The 17,229-nt window shown below is 31.9% G+C and overlaps 1 protein-coding gene across 3 annotated transcripts in view; it reads left to right on the plus strand.

Annotated features, from left to right (window-relative positions):
• Window positions 1–17,229, plus strand: part of LOC125073020 (ABC transporter G family member 23) — a 92,179-nt gene that overhangs the window by 26,664 nt on the left and 48,286 nt on the right. The window contains exon 1 of one of the 3 annotated variants that reach the window (XM_047683687.1): window positions 7,871–8,095. The exons of the other annotated variants lie outside the window; for them this stretch is intronic. Coding sequence (XP_047539643.1) covers window positions 8,085–8,095 — 11 coding nt within the window. The 5' untranslated portion in view covers window positions 7,871–8,084. Of the gene's footprint in view, window positions 1–7,870; window positions 8,096–17,229 lie in introns of those variants that run through there. 3 annotated transcript variants of the gene reach the window in all.

Raw genomic sequence — 17,229 nt, forward strand, 5'->3', positions numbered from 1 at the left:
AGATCGCATGGAATTACTTACTTTTTTTGAACTAATTAGACATTCCTAAAGATAATTAACATCGATAAGCTACTTTATAGCTAGGAATATACAAAGGAATACTCGTTCAATAGAAAAATGGAGTAAAAAAAAAAGTTTCGTATAAAACGTTTTAGTCAAAGAGGTTTATCTTGTTTTTTTTTTTTCATCGTCAACCTATACAGTGGTATTTGCGTCACTAGAACCTTTTTACACGCATTTTTTTTTAATCGTCTGCGTATCGTTGTAGTCAATATTAACATCACATCGGTTTCGATACCATTTTTTAAGTTATTTTTAAGTAATGGTTTTATTGACATTTTATCGTATGGAATTTTTTTCGGTCAAAATCAAAGACTAAATCTTTATTCATTACATTAGTGTTACATTTTTTTGTTGATTGTAAAAAATCTACCGCCGACTGGGAAGTAAATACCTACGACTCAAAGACTGGTGACATGAACTAGCTTTTGCTTGTTCCCGGTATAAATAGCAGATAATGTCATTATTCTTAGAATTTAAACTTTTGTTAAAAAATGTCACATTTTCCAATTAATGTTTAGAGCAAAGGAAATATTTTAATTTATTTAAATATATTTCTTAATGAGTATACAGGGCCCGGGATATAAATTGCGCAAATCACTCAACTACGACGCTAATATAGTATTGATATGACAATAGAATTAGCCTTAGTCGTGTGTTAAAAAAAAAAGTTCTTGTCTTCTTTGAAATAATAAATATATACTCAATAAAGTTCAAATTCAAAATGAGAAAATCGGTTACATTAGAAAAGTTACGCACAAAAACGTTGCATTTAAACTTCACCTTGAATATTTGCATTAGCAGCTTATAAATTTTCCCACCGCTGGGCTAAAGGCCTCCTCTCCCTTTGAGGAGAAGGTTTGGAGCATATTCCACCACGCTACTCCAATGCGGGTTGGTGGAATACACATGTGGCAGAATTTCGTTGAAATTAGACACATGCAGGTTTCCTCACGATGTTTTCCTTCACCGCCAAGCACGAGATGTATTATAAACACAAATTAAGCACATGAAAATTCCGTGGTGCCTGCCTGGGTTTGAAACCGAAATCATCGGTTAAGATGCACGTGTTAGATTTTTTTTTTATATAGAGAGAGACTTAATACATTATGTCAGGATATTTTAAGAATAATTTCTATTTCTTTCTTAATTTAATATATTTTAAGATTATAAGACAATAAAAGATTATATATGAAACACAAATATTTATTTAGCCATTATAATAGCTGTAGTAATCGTAATTATCAAACTATTTTAAGTAAAGCTACCACCGGTTCGGAATGTAGATTCTACCGAGAAGAACCGGCAAGAAACTCAGTAGTTACTCTTTTCCACACACACACACACGCGTTCTAACCACTGGGCCATCTCGGCTCATGAACATTAACTATAATCAAAAGATATAAAAGAAAAGTCTTGTTTATAAAAATTATCTTCAAAACAATAAAACAAAAATCAATCGCAAATCCGCAACTCTTTAAAAAAGGAGCGAAGGCTTTTACCCAGTATGAGGACATTTAACCTGTAAACTATTTTAACAAGGAAACAAATAATAAATAAAAACAAGAAAATAATTGTAACTTATTCATAGTTCCAATAGATTAAAACAAAGAATTGCATACTGGAGACGTGTTATTGCCAACGTAAAATGCCGTAACTAATTGAACGTGTGTTGACAAAGTGGTCAAATGAAGGAAAAATAATCTTGACACATGCGTTGTGTTATTTTGTCATCATTAAAATAAATAGACGTTACGGACGGCAAGTTTAATCATTTGAAGTATCTATTTAAGTTTTATATTCGTTGCAGAACTTCTAAATTATTTAAACTATTATGATTATATTTAACCAAATGTACTCATGATTTGAATTTATAAGCAATTTATTCGTCTATATAAACTCTAATTATATTCCTGTACTTGATGATACGAGCATGTATCATATAGAGTCAAACGTCACGCTTTGTTGTGTTCCGGTTTGAATAGGAGTGAACTAAGCACAGGACACAACATCTTGGTTCTCAAGTTTAGTGATGCATTGGCGATATGGAGCATGGTTAAAATTTCTTACCAGTACCAATGTTATGGGCGATGTTAACCACTTAACCTCATATAATCCATTTGTCATTTTGCCAATTTAAAAAATAATCATATATACAATTACTTACATCTCCGCGAATCACGTTAAACGTCAACCGATTTGGCAAACTTTCGGCTAGTGCTCATCATAGATTCTCACCCGACTCTAGATCCGACCTTAGGATTTACTTCACTCATTATAACATTGTATTTATGGAAAATTTTATATATATTTACCAGACTCGAATATACACATATATACGTTTTTATGGAGGATGTTTTATATGATCCACTTTATTGTGACTCGCCACGGCTATATATGTATATAGCCATGGCGCATTACACATATATATTGCAGGCAATTGAATGGCTTAATAAGCTAGAATAAGCCATTCAATTAAAAGCCTAGCCTTTTTTAAAGCATCACCGTTCCATTAGCTCTAGTTCTGTTATATCTTCCGTTCACAAAATTGGTAGATATCCTTTATCGTTTTAAAAGTGCTTATATGATCCTATAAGATGATTATTATTTCTACATTAACCCTTTGATATAATATTTTATTGATAGAAGTTTACAAATGTAAAATATATTGATACAAATTAATTATAACAAGTAAATTTATCGTCAAATGATTCCATATAATATTCATCTCATGTTTGCAACAGGAAACATTACGAGGAAATTCGCTACCAGACTTGAATGTTCTTCTTAATAGCTAAGGACACATAGGCCTTGCTGTTGTGAAAGACAAAATATAATTTAATGTATAGTAACATCGAAGACCAGGGTTTATTTTTGCTATGATATTTTGTATCTGTAATGTTATCCTTCAAACAGCAATATTGGTTTCGACTGAGCCAGTGACAGCCATAAAGAATTGTATCCTGATCTCGGGTATTGACGGTGTAAGAACTAGATATGTTTCTTACAGTGCCAGTACCTATGATCAAGATTCTGACCGGACTGATCTTTGGCTTATAATATAAGACATTGATAAATACTGTAAATAAATGCATGATTTTATATATAGTTATAAATATTTTGTTTCGTAATTTCTTAGTGAGTTTGAGTGAGGCTTTAAATAACGTGGTCGGCATAAAACTGGTTTACCGTCCTTGTCTCGACCAGTCAACGTTTGGACTTTAACCCAAAAATACTTTACTAGCTAGCTGTAACTGTCCGCATGATTTTGATATATTTTTATATGTATTGTGTCCTGATTTACAATTATGATGTGCTTTCATATTTAGTAACGGATCATTTTGACTTATCAAATATATATTCACTTTACTGTATTCAATTTAGAAGGGAGAAAAATAAATCCACTCACAAATAATGAACAATTCAGAACGGCAGCCATTTTTAAAATATGGCGGATACGTAAACAGAGCTTATTTATTTTTGTATTTATGGAAAATAACTGTCAGAGATCTCAATGTAAGCGGATAATTTTAAGAGCAATCTTAAAGTGCGCCGTGGAGTTGGATTAGCACTTCTTTTTTTTAATATTTCGTATCGCTATCCAAAGAGAAATGCTACCAACCTTCGTGTTATAATACTTCAAGGTAAATCGTTGGAAATATTTTTTTATGTAGCTGGTTTTTATGCATATCGTTCGACAGTAAAATTATAATTAAATATTTTGATGATTTAAAACTGATTTAGCTTCGTTTTCGTTTTTCATTTTAGAATTATCCATCGAATCGTTAAATAGAAATTCCAAAGAACAGCCTACGTACTTTGTAGTTATTTTATTCCATTTATTTATATCGGTATGTAAAAAAATATAACTATATTATTATATAATACACTAACTCCACGCGCTAATCTTTAATATGATATGCTTTGGGTAATTTGCCTAATTATTTTAGAATATGAGACTCAGTACTTCTGTTCTCATATTGTATTAAAATAACATACGCACTAGTTGCTTACAAATTGAAAAAGACGAAAATAAATTATCAGCGGCAAAAAAATAACAATTTGGAAACACAGCAGTGCAATCCCTAATAGGTATAAGCACTGAACTTGATATCAAAGTCAGAAGACCTCATAACTGATATTCAGTGTCTCCCTTGCAGCGGCTCACAGTACCATAATAAATAAATATTAAATATAATAAATATTGGACAACATCACATACATTACTCTGATCCCAATGTAAGTAGCTGCTAAAGCACTTGTGTTATAGAAAATCAGAAGTAACGACATATCACACACACCCCAACCCAAGGCACCTTAGAAAACTAATGAAATTTTTATACATCAACTTGGCCGGCTATTGAACCCGGGACCTCGTAGTGGCGTATCCATGAAAACCAGCGTACACAGTACTCGACCACGGAGGTCATCAAATCATGGATGGGATAGGAAAACTATTGTTAATTAATGATGTCTAACTATGTTAAAAATGTATTCGTTCATCAAACGAATTCGAATTTAGATTTGTGTTTCGAGAATAGAGCTGTCAAAATTCGATATACAAAAATAACATTTTAAAATACTTCTATGAAGCGATCCAAAAACCTTGATTCATGTTTCTACCAAGCTTAAAAACGGAGCCGAAGATTTTCCGAGTGCAATGTTTTAGTCATAAAATAACGTTTTAAATAGTTTATGGTTCATATTGGACGAGCAAATGATGGTTAACTGATGGTAAGTGGTCATCGCCTATATACATTGGGGCCGCAAGAAATTTTAACCTTATATCTTCAATGCGCTACCTTGGGAAATAAGTTATATCCCTCGTGCCTGTAGTTACACTGGATCACTCACCCTTAAACCGAAACACAATACACAATTTTTAAGAATAAAAAAGAGTCTGTTACTATGGTTAATTTAATATGACGTATAATAATTAAGGTATTAAAAGTTGTCAAAACCTTAGTAATGTTATGTTTTTAGCGATTGTTAAACTTAAGTGAGAGGAGGGCAATGATCCCAGTGTATCAAAACTTTTAAATGCATTGACCTTACCGACGATGTTAAGATTTCAACTTGTGGTAAATATTATTCATTTCATTAAATTTGTTTCCAAGGTCCCGTTGTTTACGTTTAGAGGGGTAAGGTTGTTGGCTACGTGACAGCGAGCAGATGATTCATTCAGTCACGTACACACGAAAGAAATCTTAAAGATATTTGTCTACTTTTGTTTGTACCAGGTGCGTGCATACTAATATTTTAAATGCGAAAGTTTGTCTGTCTATTCAACTACTGAACCGAAAAGTCAGGCTACATTTTTATTCCTGACAAACAACCCCTAAAACGCGAGCGAAGCGGCGAGCCACAACTAGTATCTTATAAGTATAATGTTCATATTTTCCTTTTCATACGTCCTTGGTATATAATGTTCAAAAAAAATGTATGCCTTGTTTAAAATAATTACTCAACCCACGCTTTTAATCATATATAATTTTGTAAAAAAAAATGTTGCATCTATTAACGGCTTCTTATTACTTCCTGCACAGACTTGACTCCGTCGTTGCGTTATACGTAGAGATACAGCCGTGTTATAGTTTTGATGTTGTCATTTGACCTCCTTTATTATAAGTCATTATAAGCCGCGTTAGTTGATTGCACGTCAAACCATGCACAACACCTTGTATTTTCCTTCCCTTTAGACAATGTTACATAGATAGCGTTATAGGATAATCTTAATTTAATTTCAGTGTTTATTTATCTTGTTTGTAAACTAATATATCAATGTTTTGTTTGTTTCGTTTAACAAATCACAAATATAATTCAAATTTGATTAAATCTATCTATGATATATACATTTAGAAAACTTGCTTAGACTGTCTAGGAATGCTCTACAATGTTTTTGACGCGAATCATACGCTGTAGTTAGTAGCTACAGTAGTAGAGCAGGTTGACTATTTATATAGGTACATAAACTGATGTATCATTGTTTAAAAGAAGATTATTTTATGATCAGGATTTGTAATAAATTCTATTATTAAAAAGAGCAAATATGTATAATAAAACAGAACGCAATTTTTAATTGTAAGTCCTCTTGTAAGCTCGTATAAAATGGTGGAATGGTATAACTATGTTTCTTGCCGGGTCTTCTCGGTAGAATCTACTTTTCGAACCGGTAGCTTATTATTTAATTCAACGCTGTAAGACGAAAATTCAAAAGTACTTTTATGAGTCTACTTTGATAAAGAATATTTTGAGTTTGATATCAGAATAAGTAATTCGAATTGAATTCAATATATTTGTAAGAGGCTGAGTTTTTAAAGAGTAAATTCGTTATTTTTTATGCTTAATGTGAAAATACATTCTCAAAATTTCACGCCAACGAAATCACAGACACACACACACAGACACATCTGTGTCTAACTAAATTTCTTTAAATCTAAACGATTAATAAAATCAATATCATTTTATTTAAACAGGCTTTTCCAAGAATTTACTACGTTAAAATTTTAGCTTAAATAAGATTTCGATGCTTACATTCGGTATAAATACGAATTATAAAATTTTCTTTACTTTAACAAATAAATAAATATTTTTTTTGTTTAATATTTATAAATTAAAAATAAATTCGTTATAGATCTGTTATGTTTGTCGTGGAATTTTTACGCGTAATTCGCTTCATGTCACATATAGTGGAAACTCCATTAAACATATGATAAATAAAAAAAGACGTCCTATTAATCGCATCACTTTTGTCATAGCCCTAGAACAAATTATGTAACAGAAGTGCCATCAAACACATTGGTCAGTAATACTTCATTTAAACCTTTCTCTTATATTCTTATTAGAAGTATTATTTTAGAATATTTTACTTCCTTGAAAATTGTCAGAATTTCGTTTTTTTAAAGCGTATTTGAACAACTATGTTTTACGTTTCATTCTAGCAATTTTTTAGTTCAATAAGTGGAAAAAGGACGCCCTTACGCTGTAAGGAAGTCAAGTCGGTTACCGTGTATCTAGACCATGTAACTCGTAAACACACCATGTTGAGTGTAATATACATTTTTAGTAATATGTAAATTCCTATCTGAAAGATGTGTACTTACTGCGGTACTATGGATTTAGCTATGCTCTGAGTACCCATGAAGGGTAAAATTTAATCTAAACGGAGAGAGACCGTCATAGCTTGCAAAATTAAAAGACTGAAGGGAAGTAGACTGGTCACGTATGCCGAAGTACCCATGGTGATGATTCTAGGATTCTAGAGTGGAGTGAGATGGACGTTGAACTGAAGCAGTAAACGAGTTACGATTTGGTTATACTTCTTTAAAGAAGATTCCGAGTTCAAATTCCTTGTATCAGTTTATGAATTCATCTTGTGAATTATGAAATACGTGGCGAAACATCATTCAGGACGTGATTGCTGGAAATTCGTCACACGAAAGAATGTTTTTTAAGCACCAAACTTATTTCCCAAACGAGTTTGGGACGTTTTAACGTAATATTTTTGTATGATCACTCAAGTTTAAGCTAAAATTAGAAGACATATGGGGGATGTTTTACTCTCATGTCACACGTGCAATTTTCGTGCTGCTCGCTGTTCTATGCTATCACGATTCCTTGTAAGACTTCTTTACATTTACAATTAGAATGAAAGAGTGTACCGAGCGTCTGTGGCAACAAAAAAACCCCAACGAGTCCGAGTTTTGAGTTGCCGAAACAACTTGCGTCATTACATTACGAGCCGCCCAAGACAGTCGCTGGCTGAACGCACTGACCAGTAAAAATAAACTAGGCTCAGCGAAAACGGAACGCAGCCAGTACGAAGTCGACCGCGCACCGATCTACACGCCGAGTGGTCGCGGCTGCTGTCAAAAATAATAAAAATACGCGCCAACGATTAGAAAGTTACAAAAGATAATATAAATTATATTATTTGCAGTGCGCGTGTGTTCGAAAAATATATTCGAAACGAGTGATTTTTGTGAGTGTTTAAGTGAGTGTATGACACGGGGAAGGCCGCTAAGATGCTTATAACGTAAGTTAATTAAACCGTGATTAGAATTGTAATTAAAAAGGTGTAGACTTTGACTTTGAGTTGGCTAAAGAATTGCATAATGACGTTCGCCAATAGTGAGTCGCTGTGATATCGAAGAAATCACTGGAACTTAATGCCTCGTCGCGTCGTCTCGTTTTAATACAATACCTATTTATACTTGGGTGTTGAGCAATTAATTTTCAATTTTATATAAATTTTATATATAAATACATATTGTTTCGCTACATACCAACATTGTTGTATGTATTGTATTGTGTTCCGGCTTAAAGAGTGAGCGAGCTAGTCTCACTACAGGCACGAGGAGCATAAGGTATCCTTAATCTTCATCAAGAATTATCAAATTATTCTCATAAATTTGAATTAGTGTAGTAATCGAGCTTTATGTCAAAATTTAAGGTGACGAAAGCGAGAACGGTACTCGTTACTAATTTACTAATTTGTGTAATTAATTTTAGCATTAGCATTAGCAGCCTGTAAATTTTCCTACTGCTGGGCTAAAGGCCTCCTATCCCTTTGAAGATAGGGTTTGGAGCATATTCCACCACGCTGGAATATTAATATACAATTTAATTTTACATTATATTAACGATAAATTTATTGCATAACATGAATACGTATATTTTATTTAGCTTAAATAGTATACATAATTCAGCGCTCGATTCTGAATAGCTCTATTATTTGCATAGTAGAGTGAAGTACCAGCCAGTCCTAAAGGGCTAAACTTCTCATTTTGAGGAAAAGGTTTGTAGCGTTTCGGCACGCTGTTCCAATGCGGGTGGAGAATTACAAACGATACAGGCAGGTTTCCTCACAATGTTTCCGAGCACGAGATGAATAATAATCCCAAATTAAGACATGAAAATTCAGATATAAGTTCCTGGGTTTGAACCCGCAATCAATTAGCAATCACTTGATCTAACTCCTGGATCACCTCGACTCTCTATCGATATATTGATAGATTAACTATTACTACACAGTTTAAACGTGTGTGAATATTCCGCAAATAGGAATATTCCATTTTACGATGAAAACCAGTTGTTAAAACATGTTTCGTTTATTATTTCTTGTATTTGTTGTCTCTGTAAATGTATCAATGTATTAATCAAAGTAATTTTTATTCATGATCTCTAAGAAGCAATATAAAATCATTTCGAGATTGAATTATATTTAAAGTTAACATCTATTCTATAGTCACCGAAATACCGAGACGAACCGCTTAGAAACTGAGTTGTTACTTCGTTCCACAAAGCAAATTACATAAGTATGATAATTAAAATCAATTAAACAATTATTAATCCTACATATAACTCAAATAATATTAACTACACGCTTTTTATCATCTATATTATACTCTTATTAGTCTTATTTTAGTCTTATTTTTTTAAATGAGATTTAATAAAAAATATCTAGATTTTTCCATTCATAAAATCAATGATGTTGATTTAGATATACGTCGTACTGGTTCACATCTTACATTCGTTGTAAAGTATGTTGAATTTATTTGTAAATAATATCTAACACAACTCGCGCTAAATATATATATTTTAGAAAAGCATGTGTAGAAAAATGTAAACACAAGAAAGCATTTTGGAATACCAGTTGGTAACTTATTAATTCGAAGTCAAGTTGAATTTAAGTAATTATGTATACTTCAAAATGTAGATTCGTTCTTACTGATAAATTTCGCCTAAAACTATCGAAAATCCAAGTAATATTAACCAATAATTACTACGTGAACTTGTAGGCAACCGGTCTCGCTATGTGCAGAATTAATATTTGGTAGAGTCCTTATTGAAAGGGGTTCACAGGCTCGGACATTGCTCTAGTATTATAAAATTGACAATGATTTTCAAATGGGAACTTTAAAACTATGAATTACGTATACCCTACCAACTGCAGCTGTAGTTTTGCGACTAATATTAATAATAAAATAATATAACCATCTAATCAGTGTAGCTTTATAATGAAAATCTTGACTTCGTTTCGATACAAAAAGCTTTTCGTAATGGATAGGAAAAATAGTAATTTTCAAACAGACATTTCTGGTATTCGTTTGTAAATATGTAATTATCATCTATCCCTTAATTACACTTCAATTGCTCTAACTATAACCAATTAAATTGTTTCATAGCTTAAGTTCACAACTTATTTTCCTTAAGTGTGTATGTATATTAAACAAATTGCTATTAATAACTATGTTCTACAACCTCGCTTGGTGACAATTAAAGTTTATTATTTAAAGGTCTGATTTATGAATTATTAAAAAAATAATAGCTTCTTTGTTTTACTTTGTGGTAGGGCTTTGTACAAGGGAGTCTGGTTAGGTACCACCCCTCATGTAAAATCTACCTTCAAACAGTAATGCTTAGTACAAGGGACTTTATATCTCAGTTTCCAAAGTTCATCGTTCATTGGCAATGTAAGCAATAGTTTAAATTTCAAGCGCAGTGGCGATCACTTGTCCTCAGGTGGCTCATTTTCCCGTATTTTTCATTTTAAAATTCAAATAACCCAGGGGATATACATCGTAATACTAGACGCATATATCGGGAAAGTTAGACCAAGTTTTCGTATGTTTAACTTGTAATTATAATTTATATCTGTACTCTTATATAGTTATATCTTAGCTTACATGTATTGGATGCCGATTGGCGGTAAAGAAAGTGAGAATGGTGTGTGTGTGTGGTGACGCATCTGACGTTTATTTGATGATTATACCACTTGTATCACGAAGGCACCAATAACCTCTAAACCAGCTCTTTGAACAACATTGAAAAATACATATAATATTAATCGATTAAAATATAATCGATTTACGACAAATATGAACAGATTACAGATTTAGCGAAATAAGATAACAAATATTCAAACTCACTTACAATATACAGTATTATTTTTAGAAATACCTAAGTATTTTAAACTTTGATTATTATACATGTAAATACTGTTTCAAGTTAAACGTGGCTTCGTTTTTATATTGATATATAATAAATCTTATAAATTCCAAAAGATTAATTGATTTTTTCCGTTACGACGTATGGATTAAGGTTTAAATTCAAATGTATGGATATCGTAGTCATTTTTAATAAGCGCGTTTATGTAAATACGTTGGAAATTAAAAGTTAACGACATTGGACTCGACAGGTTTTTTAATCAAAGTTCACATCTATTCAGATTGGTTATTTTTATTTGAATTATATTTATTAATCTACAATCAGACTATAGTAGGATATATCGTACATCATCTTCTAGGAATTAAACGTTGGTACAATCGCGAATTATGAAAAAAAAACAAGTACCAAATATCTCGTAGTTTTAAAAACTGTGAACGTATCAATTTAATGAAAGGTATGTAAATACTTAGATTAAAAAAAAAAGGTAATACTACCCCTTAATTCAAACGATATAGGTTGCCCAGATTGGCTACAGGAACGTGTCGACTCTATCTTGTTTACTAATCAAATTGAACATCATATTAAATCTTTCAGAGTATCTTAACATTTTTAAAAGATTAATAAGGTAGAAAAATAAAACACATATATTTACTAGGTCATCATTCTGTAAGATATATTTGAAATCTTAATTTAATCGATACAAAACAATTCATATAAAAAGTTGTTTATGTAAACTTGTATCTAAGAAACGAGATTGCGTCGACGACTATGACGAACTAATATTTGTTTATATAAATATTATAAAAGCCACCAGTAACATATAATTTGATAAGGATAAGCTTAGAACGCCAAGTTTCCGACTCCGCAAAGTCAATAAATCATTCTTGGGGCAAGGTATCCGCTTCTATAATAAAATTCCGCAGACATTTTTAACTTTGCCGTTTCATAGATTCAAGTCATTTGTAAAAAATACATTGGTAAAGAAGGCATATTATTCGATACAAGATTATATTGATGATAAAAAAGCGTGTAGTTAATGATGGTTGACTTCCAGGCAGGAGACATAACATACATATGTAATTGTATTTAACTAACATGACTGTATTTTTAGATGTTGAAAAAGAGTAACTACTGAGTTTCTTGCCGGTTCTCCTCGGTATAATCTACATTTCGAACCGGTGGTAGCTTTATTTAAAATGACGATTCAAAAGTGCTTGTAAAAGCCTACTTGAATAAAGTATATTTTGATTTGATTTGACACCGCTACCTATGTATTTATTTTGTCAATTAAAAATACACAAATATCGTCGTAAAGTAGAAAGGCATAGTCACCAAATTGGAACTTTTGTAATTATAAAGGTTTAACTTTGAATTTCATTAAACGGATATAATTTTCAATAATATACAATAAAAAAACGTATTGCAAATACAGTAGACTACTTAGATTTCGAACAATGTTCGTTTTACGAATAGAAGTAAGTAGACCCGTTTGTATTGTCGCTACACTAGTTTGTGCAAATCACATCGTTGGTTGAAACTAGTTTTTAACTCAAATGCAAGATTGCACACACTGACAGGTATTAAATAAATCATATTAAATGTTGCATCACAGATAAAATACTCAATGAAGTTTAATGTTCTTAAAAATTGCGACCGCGTAAAAACTCTTTTAACATAATGTCAGTTAATGTCTTGTCCTTTAACTTAAAACCTGAATTACGAGGTCGACATATAGTATCACCTTGGCTTTACTCAAAACGTAGGTTCAAGGATTAAATACTTTTGCTAATTAATTACATCCAAAAATAGTACTGAGCTGTATCCGTCTATGAAGGAAATTTGTGATGATGTTTGTATCAATTCCATTTTTAAAATCTTTATTTTGAATGTGAAAATAATAAAAAAATATGTTTCAATATATTATTAGAAAAGGAAAGATGTGGAAACAATAAATGAAAAAAAAAAAATAAGTGAAAAATCAATAAATTTTGACACAAGAATTCGCCATTCCGTTATTCCTTACCGTCATTTCCGTCGATCTCAATTTTAATTTCCTTTCCTCATTACAGATTTCTTATAAATGTATATAATTGACGAAGTAAATATGTAACCTTATTCGAGTAGAACTATTTACATAAAACGTAATAGGTTTGCCCACCAGAAACGCCTTATACGTGGAAAAAACTCGGAAGAAAACATCAAGGCTTCGTTTAAATTGAAATAAATAGTATTTTCCGACTTAATTTCATTATAAAAATATAAAAAAAAACACATTTTGACATGGAGAAGGTATAGTTGGCGGTAGGGCTTTGTGTCCGCCCATCTGGGTAGGTACCACCCACTCATTAGATTTACTACCGCCAAATAGCAGTACCCAATATTAATTTGTTCCGGTTTGAAGGGTGAGTGAGCCAGTGTAACTACAGGCAAAAGACACATAATATATTAGTTCCCAAGTTTGGTGGCACATTGGCGATGTAAGGAATAGCCATTATTCATTGTCTATGGGCGGTAGTGATCACTTACCATCTGGTGGTCCATATGCTATTATTATAATTTACAAGGAGTATCATATATTAATTAATTTAATAGCGTTTGAAAAAATAAATATTATACTCAACGATATTTTGGGATGCAAAAATCGAATAACTCAAACACAGATATAGAAAAACTTATGGTGAAAATATGTAAGGCTTATGAGGCCTTAATTTGTCCAAAGCCTGCGGCACTCGAAGTGAAACTCGTAACAACTGTTATTCTATGAAAGTTAACTTTTATATCGTGACGAGGACTTTGATTTTGACGAGATCTCCAATAACGCCTCGTATAATAAATGATCAAGCAGATTTTCAATAACTGATATTGTTATTGTTAAACGTGTGGTACAATGAAAGGACGGACAGATAGACAATAGGTTTTCTTTTAATCATCATTTTAAGCCACTGGTCATCTATTTAGTGGAAATAACAAATATGAACATCACATCTTTGGAACTATTATTAAATCTACAAAGCGAAACAATACTATATTTTTGCTAAAAGTTTCATATATTTGTATGTATAAGCATTTACTGTTCACGTTTATAAATATAAACATTGTAGATTTTAATTCAAATGTGGTATCGTTTTGGTGTCTGTTATTGATATTTGTTAAACAATACATTAAATGGGGCAAATATAAACCTCGAATCTCACTCGCTGATACAGCCGCGTTATATAAGAGTGAATGCGCTCTCGCAACGAAACCTCCGCGCTCTGATTAGTAAATCTTTTGCTGATAAAATTGAAATTTAAATTATATAGCTCCAATTTTATAATTTTCATTATTAACGACTTTTTATTTTCTAAATACTTAATTGGAATATCAAGTGTTGTTATTTTTAAGTACATTGTGTACATACCTTAAAATAATATGACGCTAAAAAATACCGTTGCGAACGTGACCTTATACGGATGTGAAATTTAATTTCGCAGATAAAAAGTATTATATGAGTTGTGACGTTTTACAGTTGGAGCTAGAGGCGACGCACGTCGCACAAAAAATGTATACGAATTTGTTAAGAAGGTGCTATATACTATTACTCAATCTTGCTAATGTTTGATATACTTACTAAAGAATTTGATTCAAAGGACACAATCCCTTACAAACATACTGTTCCCGTCTAAATGAGTTCTGAATTCAGAAACGAATAAACTGAAAATAAATTAAGTAACGGTAACGAGATGGTCAAAATCATCACTTCAATAGTCGAAGGGTAAATTAAAAGTGGTATTATTAATGATTTCTAGGAAGTATTTACAAATATACAGAATTGAGAAGAAATTTTTCGTACCATTAAAATATCGTCACTCCTTTTGATACGCTCATATTAAAGACATCAACGCGTTTTATTTGCCCCAACAACTTTTTTACGATTAAAAAGTAAATTTCAGTTCTTCTTTCACATATTAAAAATATGTGTAAAATGTTTAAAATATTAACTGTTATAGAGATATATGTATATATATGTATTCAACTCGGATATATAAATACAATATAAACATTAATGTAGGTTAATAACTCTTACAAGCGGTTCGTGCAAACGTCCGGGATCAAAAGGAGCATATGTCACTCTGTAGCCTATAAAGCAACTAACATACTTTCGCATTTTAGCATTAGTAGAGATATTTCTAAATGCTTTGAGATTAGTCGAAGTCTCCAAAGTACAAACGAACAATGACCCGAGATTCGCTACGTCAAAAATTTCTTCAAAAGTAAATCCCCTTTGAGAAATAATCTTATACTTGCAAAAAGTCTGACATACAATCCACAATCGCTGAACCAATCCACATACCAGAGCAAAAAGAACTTTAACACATGTAAATACGTCATATAATCTTTTGATAGGTTATTGGTTATTTTTGACGACGGGCGTTCGATAAAATTCTTTATTACCCAGACTATAAGTTCTATTTTCAAATATCAGTAAATATTTTTTAGATAAAATACATTCACCGTAATGTATCCTGATCCAATGAGTATATTCGCCACGGGGAAATACCTAGTGAAAGTTCAATTATTATTTATGTAATAATGAGCAAGTTAATTATTATCTGTGGTTAATCTTTTGACCACGTGGCATTCGAAACGCTTAGGACATATAAATTTATCTATATGTATGTTTTTGTGACCCAGTAGATAAAATATGAAAATGTGAAAACGGGAAATAAATCAATCGATCCTTTTTAATAACAATAATAAATAAATAAATATTGGACAACATCACATACATTACTCTGATCCCAATGTAGTAGCTAAACCACTTGTGGTATGGAAAATCAGAAGTAACGACGGTACCACAAACACCCGGACCCAAGGCAACATAGAAAATTAATAAACTTTTTCTACATCGACTCGGCCGGGAATCGAACCCGCGACCTCGGACTGGCGTACCCATGAAAACCGATGTACACACTACTCGACCACGGAGGTCGTCGTCGAATAAAATAAAATATTACGCAAATCCACATATTACAGGTTGCATACGGGCAAGAATCACTGAAATTTTATATGCTACATATCTACCAACCGGCAATGTTGCAGGGTGGTGAAATATAGGATTAAAGAAACGAAAAGGGGGCCTCCCTCGATATCCGACATAATAACGAGCAAATTCCTGTTTTTTGTAAATATCTACTAGTTCAAAACTACGGCTTTACCTGCGCGAAATCATTAAAACTTTACGTATCTCTACCTTTTACCCCTCTAGGGCTTAATTAAAAAAAATGTAGTCTATGAATACTAGCCAAGCCCTCCTTGGGGCTCAAATTATTACCATACCACATTTCATCTAAATCGGTTCAGTGGCTTAAACGTGATGAAGTAACTTTCGAATTTATAATATTGGTATTAATTATGACTCAACGAAATTGCAAATGTTTGATTTATATCTTTAACACAAGATATTTAATTAATTCATGTATTTTATCTGTCTTAGTGACGAGATACGTGTCAGATCAAAGGTCATATAACGCGCTACGACATAGACACACACGTTTGTAGAGGCAAATGAATCCAAGAATTTTGAACTTATAAATATTATATTATAAGGAAATAACAGAGTCCAGCATCAAATGAACTTTAGGTTGTTTTGGTATGATATTTGTACACGTTTACAATTTATATAACAGCCATTTGCTGTCCTACTGTTGGACCAAGGCATAGTGTTAAGCCGATCCTTATCTTTTATCCTTTATCTCTTTTTATAATAAAGGATATATGCCAATATCTTCTGTCTTAAAACAGGTTTCCTCGCGACGTGTCTTAACTGCTTTAAGAATTATAAACGCTAATATCAGTCATTATTGGCGTTACCATGTTTCACGAATAAAACATTTTTTATTGATTCCTTGAGTCGAAGGTTCGAAATGACAGTGTAAATAGAATTTTAGTTTTACCAAAATCGACACGGGCCTTGTGCCGTAAACGTAAGAGGCCAAATCCCGCAAGGTCCAACGTGTGCTAATATTTGCATAAGAGTCTCCGTCCGTGTACACACATCGAATATTAATGTATACATTATTAATTTTATCTTATCTTGACGTTGTTCTTAAGTCACATAACTTTTCCATCTTGGAATAATTATTTAAGTTCCTAATTCATGATAAAAAGTATTCATAAATAAGGCTATTTTTCTGTATATGATTATGTGTTCGTTGATGTTAATGGAGGATGAAAAAA

This window comes from Vanessa atalanta, chromosome 23 (assembly GCF_905147765.1).
Source record: "Vanessa atalanta chromosome 23, ilVanAtal1.2, whole genome shotgun sequence".
Lineage (NCBI taxonomy): Eukaryota > Metazoa > Arthropoda > Insecta > Lepidoptera > Nymphalidae > Vanessa > Vanessa atalanta.